Source organism: Equus quagga, chromosome 2 (assembly GCF_021613505.1).
Source record: "Equus quagga isolate Etosha38 chromosome 2, UCLA_HA_Equagga_1.0, whole genome shotgun sequence".
NCBI classification, from domain to species: domain Eukaryota; kingdom Metazoa; phylum Chordata; class Mammalia; order Perissodactyla; family Equidae; genus Equus; species Equus quagga.
Genome location: NC_060268.1, coordinates 148,281,437 through 148,291,245, shown reverse-complemented (window position 1 = coordinate 148,291,245; position 9,809 = coordinate 148,281,437). Strand labels below are relative to the sequence as shown.

Here is a 9,809-nt window from a genome sequence, read left to right as displayed (position 1 = left end):
TTTAGACAGTAAGCGGCTTTCTCCCAGGAAAGCTTTTCAGAGGGGGCCCTCGCAGGCTGTTGCTGCCTGCTGGAAACCAGTGTCCACAAAGTCTGGGGAGGGGGATTCGCAGGTGCATGTGCTCGGACGAAGGGCTGCGCCTGGCTCAGTCGGACGCCGTCTCTGCCTCTGTCCGCAGGTCCAAGGGATGTCCCTCTCTTGGCCCTGCCGTCACTGAAGCGCCCACGGGTCCCTGAAGAGCCGACCCGAGCGCAGACATCGCGGGCCATGAGCGCTCTGAGGCTGCGAGCGTCGCTCTCGCTGCTGCTGCTGCTGGGCGGCTGTGTCCTCTCAGCCGTCCGAAGGGACAAGGGGCGCGCTGGCAGCGCAGCAGAGCTGGCCCTGGGTCCCGCAGGCCCCTCCTCTGGCCGCTTCGTCAGTCCCGAGCGTCACGCGTGCAGCTGGCAGCTCCTGCTGCCCGGCCCGAGGCCCGCGGCGGGCAGCGAGCTGACTCTGCGCTGCCAGGGCCCGGCCGGGAGGCGCCTGCAGTGCGCCTACCGCGGGGAGCCGGAGCGCTGCGCCGCCTACGCCGCGCGCCGCGGGCGCTTCTGGAAGCAGGTGCTCAGCCGGCTGCGCAGGATGCGGCGGCCCTGCCACGACCCCGCGCCGCTCACCGCCCGCCTGTGCAACGGCAAGAAGGGCCGCGGCGCCGAGCTGCGCCTGGTGCCCTACCCGTCCCCACCCGCCGGCCCCACTGCGGGGAGCTTCCCCTGGGATCTCAAGCCCGGAGCCGGGAGCCAGGGTCGACCCCAGGAGCCCGCGCCAGGCCCTCCCGCAGGGGCCCGGCCTCCCGCGAGCGCTCCGCCCAAAGAGAAGCCCTCTGAGAAGAAGACCAAAGACGGCAAGAGGAAGGCGGCCTCGGACCCCGACGAGGAGCGACCACTGGGGACCGGGCCCGACCCTGACGGACTGGATGAGAACGCGAAGCTCACAGAGACCTACTGCGCTGAGGAGTGGCGCTCCGTCTGCAATTTCTTTGTCAGTTTCTGGAATGGCTGAGGCTGCCGGCCCGGGGAGGGACATCCGGGCGGGGGTCGGGGAGGAGGTAGCTAAGGGCGTTATTTAGGCCAAGAGATACGGGATAGAGAGTGAAGGAGAGTCCAGGTTCTAGAATGGGGCGGGGCTGGGGGTGGCTTGGGTTGAGAGTGTAAGGGGTATGAAGAATCTCTGAGACAGCAAAGAAGTTAAAAATTTTGAAGAGTCTCGACTCTGATTAACAGCAGAAGAAATAGTGGAAACAGAAGTAGGCATACCTTAAATGTGCAAAAATTGTAGGCTGGGGAGAGAGATGGACACAGGTTGAAAAACATAAGAGGAAAACAGTGATTGAAGTGATGTGAATCTCATGTGGAAAGTAGGATACATGTATACTGTTTAACATTTATATTAAAAGGTAATAATGAGCGGTTGATAACCTGAGCCAGGTTGAATTGTTCAGTGTCTTCTTATCTAATCAGTTGACAAGATTACCAACTTTTTTTTTTCTTTCAGAATTAGTATGAACTTGGATGCTGCTTGGTGTCATAGATGACCTCTATAGGTATAGACCATTTAGAGTCAAAACTGACTCCAATGAAAGATTTTCAGGATGGTTGCCTTTGAAGTCTTTTAGAAGCACTACTTTTCGGGCCCAGCCTGGTGGCGCAGCAGTTAAGTGCCCACGTTCCACGATGGCCTGGGCTTCACTGGTCTGGATCCCGGGTGGGGACATGGCACCGCTTGGCACGCCATGCTGTGGTAGGCGTCCCACATATAAAGTAGAGGAAGATGGGCACGGATGTTAGCTCAGGGCCAGTCTTCCTCAGCAAAAAAGAGGAGGACTGGCAGTAGTTACCTCAGGGCTAATCTTCCTCAAAAAAAAAGCCCTACTTTTCAACAGAGTGATGCCTGATGTTCTGAAACTTCCCTATTAACCTTCTAAATTCAGAAGTGAATTGTAAAACTTGAGTGCTCCAGTAGGTTTTAAAAACAATTCTCTTTATTTTTTATCATATTTCTTAAAACAGCTAAAGTGTTAAGTATATATGTCAGAGTCATTTGGACCATTCTGGAAGTTGTATCTCTGTTTCATGTAATTGTTAACATATTTCATTTTAAACAAGATGTAATGATAGACTTTGCAAATGTTAGGAGCTCAATAAAAACTATATGGATAGATTTACAGAACTGTCAGGGCAATGGAAATTCTGACTGTGTTTGATCTAGTTCCAAGTCTACCTTGAAGAAGTCCCTGAATACGTCTTGAATTGTTGGGGAAAGACAGGAAGGAAGGAAGAAGTCTGCATAAGGCAAGAGTCACAAACCGGCAAACTCTGGGCCGCATCGCTGTTCTGTTTGGCCTGCAGGTGGTTCTCTTTCGTTTTTCCTCTCCTCCTGTTTCCCTCCTTTCCTTCTTTCCAATTTGGATTTGTTGCCAGCATTTAAAAATTAGATAATTTCCCCCCAAAAAACCCAATAGCAACCAAAACAATTAGATAATTTTATATAAAAATCCAGATTTCTGAGTTCTCTTGAAAAATCAGATCTAGCAACATCGGACCCACCTTCCTACATGACAACAATTGGCTGACACTGAATATCCGCCGCCCCCTTTAGATTAGGCATGTTTTCTAGAGTTCTTCACTGCTCCTACACATCTTGTCAATTGCCTTTACTCATTTATATTACAGGCCTGAGCCCACTAGACATTTAAGCAACCCCCAGTTAGAAGGTTTTTACCTTTTTGCTGACCTTTTCCCCTCCCCTTTTAAAATAGTGGTAAATGCAAAAATCTTATAGATACTGAACATCTCCTGAACTTTTTCCTCTTTGACCAGCCTCTAGGAAATATAAACTATCTTTTACCAATTCTATACATTCTTGAATTCACATAATTGGCAAGACATTCGAATTGCACATAGTTTCAGGCGGGGTTCATGAAGTCACATTCTGAGTAACATTGACCATTAGACAAAATTCATCTTGGCCAAGGAAGGGAAGCTCAGAGTAGCTGGAGACCACTCCCTAAAGACAGGAACCAATATACACTTTCTCCAAAAAGGTCGGCAAAATTTGGGTATCATCAGAAAAGGGTATTGGGAATGAAACAGCATTGTCTAGAACTGTAGCTAGAACCATAGTTCCAGCTCTCTGTACAAGAGGACTGGCAAGTCCTTCCTGTGTGCCCTTTGGCAGTCTGATGAACTTACCTCTATGAAAGAGGGACTGGCCAAACTCTGTAGGCCCAAGTACGCAGTGTAGGTTTCTGCTGTCTCTGCTCCTTTACTCTTTAAGAAGAGCTACATCAGGACTCTGTCTCAGGAACAGAATACGGACTGACAGGGGCCAGTTGCTTGCAGTGGAAGGGAAATGGACAGATCCTGTTGACTTCCAGGCTGACTTTAGCTAAGTCCCATTGTCTCTGACATGCACATTGAAGGAGTTGGGCTGGGTTAAATCTGAAGTCCCTAAGACACACTGCTAGCACTCTACAGTTCTATACATAGTTTCACATAGATATGATAACATGTGAAAATCAACAAGTACTATATGTAGAGTATTACATGTTATAACCCAAGAAAGATCATGGAGTTAGGAAAGATCCAGAGAAAGACAACCAAAGTGGCCAGAGAAATAGAGCAGGCTTCTGTATCTGGAGCTTCTAGAAAGATTTGAAAGGTTAGGCTAGAAGGACAAACCTGCAGTTGGGAGAAGACAGGATCAAAATCTCTAGGAGCCCGGCTGGGTGGTGTAGTGGTTAAGTTCTGAGCACTCCACTTCGATAGCCTGGGGTTCACAGGCTTGGAATCTGGGCACAGTCCTAGCACCACTCATCAAGCCATGCTGTGGCAGCATCCCACATAAAATAGAGGAAGACTAGCACAGATGTTAGCTCAGCAACCATCTTCCTCAAGCAAAAGGAAGAGGATTGGCAACAAATGTTAGCTCAGGGTCAGTCTTACACACACACACACACACACACACACAAACCTAATATTTTATCACAGATTGTTTTGCATTAACTTTGATTTTTTAAAATATTGCTTTAAAATATTATGTATCTTGGGACTGGCCCCATGGCCTAGTGGTCAAGTTCAGGAAGCTCCGCTTTGGTGGCCCAGGTTTGCAGGTTCAGATCCCAGGTGTGGACCTACACTACTAGTTAGCCATGCTGTGGTGGCAACCCACATATAAAGCAGAAGGAGATTGGCGCAGATGTTAGCTCAGGGCTAATCTCCCTCAGCAAAAAAAAATTATTTATCTTGATTACTGAGTTTGTTGGGTTCCCTTTTATTATGCACCCTAGGCAAGAGGGCGCACTCACTCAATTCACTTGCCTCCTTCTAGTCCCGGCCCCAGAAGGCAGCTCCTGTGATGTGGGCAAGTACTGGTATTGGAGCCAGAAAGGGCTGGTTTGAATACTAGTTCTGCCTGCAACTTACTCTGGGTTATTTTGAGAAGGTTGCTTAACCGCTCCATGTTGCACACTCTCCTCTTGTTAAATAAAGATAATGGCCAGCTTGCAAGGTTATCATGAAGAATAAATCATGTGACATATTGGATATTGCCCAGCACCACACACTAGGTGCCCAATAAATATTACCTCTCCTTCTCTTAAAGAATGATAAATTTTTAAATCAATTAATTTAATAAAACAATAAACAAATAATTTTTTGATGCTGTGCCAAATGCCCTGTCCTCTGGTGCTGAGGAAGGGGGTGGGGATACCCTGACATAGTATCAGCCTTCAACAAGCTGGAATTTAGGATAACACCATGCAACCACTGGAAAAAACAATGAGATTAACAACAATAAACATTAGGTTTCTAGATTAGGAAATGTAGAAATTAGAGAGATGAAAGGTGAGTGTAGGTCTGGACATCTGGGAGATGTTAGCTTGAAGTAAACTTTGGTGTAACTCAAGAAACACACGTGGGGAAGAAAACAAATGATGGATGATGTAAACGTAAACCTAAAATTTAAAACCAGGCTCTGTCTCTAAGTCTAATTCTGGGCAAGTTGTGAAAATTTTTGTGCCTCAAAATGACATAAAGAAAAAATATATACTGTGCTGCTGAAGGTTCTAGAAAACGAGCTCCGGATAACATTGGTGGGAGTGTAAATTGGTAGTCCCTCAGTGGAGAATAAGTTGGCAATTTATTTTATCAAAATTTGAAATAGCCATACCCTTTAACCTGGAAGTTCGACATCTTTATCCTAAAGACATATCAGTACAAGTACGCATAGAACACGTAAAAAGTTATTATAGCAACATTATTATATTGGCAAAAGATTAGAAACAAACAACTTAAATCAATGGGAAATTGGGTAAATAAATTGCAATTCATTTATATTAGATTGAACCACAAGAACCTGCTGATATTTGACCATTTTTTACCTACAAAAAATAGCAATTTTATGTGGTTCAACCTAATACAATATTTTGTGGCCACTTAAAAATGAAACATCTCTGGGGCTGGCCCCGTGGCCGAGTGGTTGAGTTCGCGCGCTCCGTCCGCTGCAGGCGGCCCAGTGTTTCGTTGGTTCGAATCCTGGGCGCGGACATGGCACTGCTCATCGGACCACGCTGGGGCAGCGTCCCACATGCCACAGCTAGAAGAACCCACAACGAAGAATACACAACTATGTACCGGGGGGCTTTGGGGAGAAAAAAGGAAAAAATAAAATCTTTAAAAAAAAAAAAATGAAACATCTCTATGTGTACTGATATGCAACACTGTCAAATGTGTATGGTTAAGTCAAAGAAATATATATATATTCAGGGAGAGAGAGAGTTGGAATACTAGTTAATAATTATTAGTAAAAACTTTTTGGAAGAATTCAAGGATCCTGTGTGACAACTACTTACTTCCAAGCTTGAAGGTGAGTCCTCATGGTCATTCTCTTCTTAACAAGGTAAGATGGTTTTATTCTGACCATTCTGGTCCTCCATTTGGAACATACCCTTGCATATTACATTAAAACAATAAATTCTTGGTACCTGCAACCTAAATACCTTTGATCTCAAACAACAAAACAAAACAAAATCGTTCCAAAAGAAATCCAAGTTAAATCCAAATTCTTCAAATAAGAGTAAATATTTATCTTATTTTATCATTTTTTAACTCTACAAGACATATACTGCAGCAGACAGTATATACAAGTATATAAGTAAATATAATTACTTATTATACTAGCCTCACCTCCTGGTAGTCACACTTCTGTGTAATCCCCTTCAGTTGAGTGAAAGTGGGCCTGTGACTTACTTCTAATCAAGAGAATACAACAAAGGTGATGGAATATCACTTCCATAATTACATCACATAATATTGTAACCTCTGTCATGCCAGCAGACTCCGTCTCTTGACTCTGTTCTTTGCTGAATTTGATGAAGTAAGCCACCATATGGAGAAGCCCGCACGGCAAAGAACTGAAGGCAGGCTCTAGCTGACAGCCAGCAAGGAGCTGAAGCCCTCAGTCTGACATCTGCAAGGAACTGAATCCTGCTAACAACTATGCGAATTTGGAAGCAGATCCTTCCCCAGCTGAGCCTCAAATGAGACTCCAGCCCTGGTTGCTACTTTGATTGCAGCCTCACAGGAGACTGTGAAGGAGAGGACCCAGCTAAGCTGTGCCTGCCCCACAGAGTGTGAGATAATAAATCTATGTTGTTTAAGCTGCTAAGTTTGTGACAATTAGTTATGCAGTAATAATAGACAACTAATATAAATATATAAAAATAACTTTGAAATGATTTTATTGTGCACATATGCAAGTACATCTGCAAGATAAATTCTTATACGTGAAATTTGTGGGTTAAAGGATTTATGTACTTAGAACTTTGAAAGCTATTGATTGATTGCCCTCCCTAACATTGTACCAATAAAACTCTGATAAAGACATTTTCATTAAAATTTTCTAAAATATAAATGTATAAAAACTAAAATGTGAAAATCTCTATTCACCTTCTCACTCTTTCCTCCTCCCTGTCATCTTCATAGAAGTACAATTTTGTGGGAACCATCAGAAGTTTTTCTCCTCTGGATGTGATAGATATTCAGACCACTTCTCAGTGGTCTATAGCTGAGGTTCTTAACCCAGGGTGTATGTAAAGTTTCAGACTATGTTCTTTACAATTGCATGCATATATTTACAAATATCTTGATTTTTTCTTTCTTACATAAATGGAATCATGCTATACATATCCTACAAGTTGGTTTTCACATAATATATTTTTGAGATCTTTCTAAATTAGCACATGTGAATATAAATATACCACATTCTTTTTCATTGGTCCATAGTACATAAAATAAGTATAGTTTTATCTAACCACTTCCCTCTTGATGGACAAAAACTAAAGCTCTTTAGCTGCATAGGAAGTGATCACAAAATTGAAATCACCTGACTACTTCCACAAAGTTTTCTTCTATGCTTATACTTCTTTAAATAGTGATTGTATGAGTTTGCTAGGGCTGCCAGAACAAAGTACCACAAACTGCATGGCATAAACAACAGAAATTTATTGCCTCATAATTCTAGAGTCTGGAAGTCTGAGATTAAGGTATCAGCAGAGTTATTTCCTTCTGATGGCTGTGAGGGAGAATCTGGTCCATCTGTCTCCTAACTTCTGATGGTTTGCTGGTAATATCTGGCATTCCTTGGCTTTTAGATCTCTGCTTTCTTCTTCATATGACATTCTCCCTGTGTGTTTCTCCAAATTTCCTCTTTTTATAAGGACACTAGTCCTTATAAAAGGACACCAGATAAGAGGCCTACCCTACTCCAGTATGACCTCATCTTAACTAATTACATCTGCTATGACTCTATTTCCAACTAAGATCACATTCTGAGACACTAGGGGCTGGACTTTAATTGAATTTTGTGGGGATGCAATTCAACCCATAATAGTAATAAACCTCTCTGTCCCTCCCCCAATTACTCCTTTGTTATTATACACAAACATATTCCATTCTCCTATGGATATTGTTTTCATTTATTTTTTCTTTCAATTTTATTTAAACTGGAAAGAGATATCTTCTCTAAGAGACTGTTCCAATTTGGCTGTAAATTTGTTTGGCAGTCATGGGACATGGCTAGTCACAATATGTTTAGCATGCTATCAGTCTGTTCTGCATTTTCAATCCAGAAAGCAAATCTGTACAGGAATATTATTAGCTATTATTATTAATATTATTAGCATTATAAAATGCCAACTTTTTACCATATCTCATTGCCTGGGAATACTGTCACCTGAAAGACGTGTCTTAATTTTCTGCTTTCTGATGACTGAAAGAAAATTCTAGGGGTAAACTTCAACAAGATAAGGTTCAAGGTCAAAACAAGATTCCCTGAAAAGGTCAATCTAGAAGCAGCAGGCAGGCCCAGCCGAGAGGAAATAAACAACAGAGGCTCTAGGGGTGAATCCATTTCCTTGCCTTTTCAGTTTCTAGAGGCTACACACGTTCCTTGGCTCATGGCCTCCTTCCATCTTCAAAGTCAGCAAGTCCTTACCCTGACCTCTGCTCATCACATCTCCTTCTCTGACTTTCACTCTCTTGCCTCCCTCTTTTACTTAAAAAGACACTTGTGAATACATTGCACTCATCTCAAGATAATCTCATCTCAAGGTCACTTGATTAGCAACCTTAATTCCCCATAGCCATCTAACATAATTTACTCACAAATTCTGGGGATTAAGACATGGACATCTTTGGTGGGGAGCGTTATTCTGCCTACCACAACTGGTTATGTTAATATCCAACAAAGTAAACTCTAAAACAAAGAAAAAAGATAAAGATGGACATCACATAACATAAAAGAGTTGATTTATTAAAAATAACAATCCTAAATGTGAATGTACCTAACAAGAGAGCTACAAAAGACATGAAGCAAAACCTGTCAGAACCAAAGGAGAAATAGGTAAATCCATAAGTATATCTTCAGACTTCAACGTTTCTCTCTCAGTAATTAACAAAACAAGAAGACAGGAAATCATTAAGAAAATCATTCTAATCATAGAAGACCTGAAAAACATCATCAACAAACTTTACATAATTGACTTTTATGGAATACTTCATCTATTAACAGCAAAATACACATTGTAGTCAAAGATATGTGAAACATTCACTGATAGATCATATTCTGGGCCATAAAACAAATTGTAGCACATTTAAAACAATTTAAATAATACAAAGTATGTTTTCCAAGCATAAGGGAATTAAGATATAAATCAATAACAATAAGGGATTTGGAAATTTTCCAAATATTTGGAAATTAAACAACATACTTCTGGATAACTCATGGGTCAAAGATGAAGTCCCAAGGGAAATGAGAAAATATTTTGAACTGAATGAAAATGAACATAGACCATATCAAAATTTGTGCACTGCAGCTAAAGCAGTACTTAGAGGTAAATTTATAGCATTGATTGCATATATTAGAAAAGATAAGTGGCTTATTAGTGGCAGGGGTAGAATAGAACCCAGGTCTCCCCAGACTTCCCATGATACAACATTGCATATAGCTTCAGGATTAAAAATATACCTCTGGTTTTTTAATTACTCCTTGTGGTAAACTGCCAGTTATCGACCCCAGATCTAGTCTCCTTTTCTTCCTGGGTGCATGATGCCCAGCCAGAGACATTTTCTAGCCTTCCTTGCAGACCGGTGTGATCAAATCACTACATTTTTGTGGGTGATTGTGTGCACCTTTAGTTTCAATATGCTTTAAAAAAATTGCTTGTCTTCTCCTCTCTGCTTCTGGAAGGTGGCACATAGATGTTCTAGGAAGTC

General features: G+C 42.3%; 1 protein-coding gene across 1 annotated transcript; it reads left to right on the top strand.

Moving 5' to 3' along the window:
* The first annotated feature begins 267 nt into the window (after window positions 1–267).
* FGFBP3 (fibroblast growth factor binding protein 3) lies at window positions 268–1,038 on the top strand. The gene has a single exon (XM_046652216.1). It carries the CDS (start codon window positions 268–270, stop codon window positions 1,036–1,038), a length of 771 nt encoding a protein of 256 aa, XP_046508172.1.
* The last annotated feature ends 8,771 nt before the right edge of the window (window positions 1,039–9,809 follow it).

Bases quoted from the DNA above. Each gene is read 5' to 3' on its own strand.
- FGFBP3 (XM_046652216.1), top strand. From the start codon at position 268: ATGAGCGCTCTGAGGCTGCGAGCGTCGCTCTCGCTGCTGCTGCTGCTG.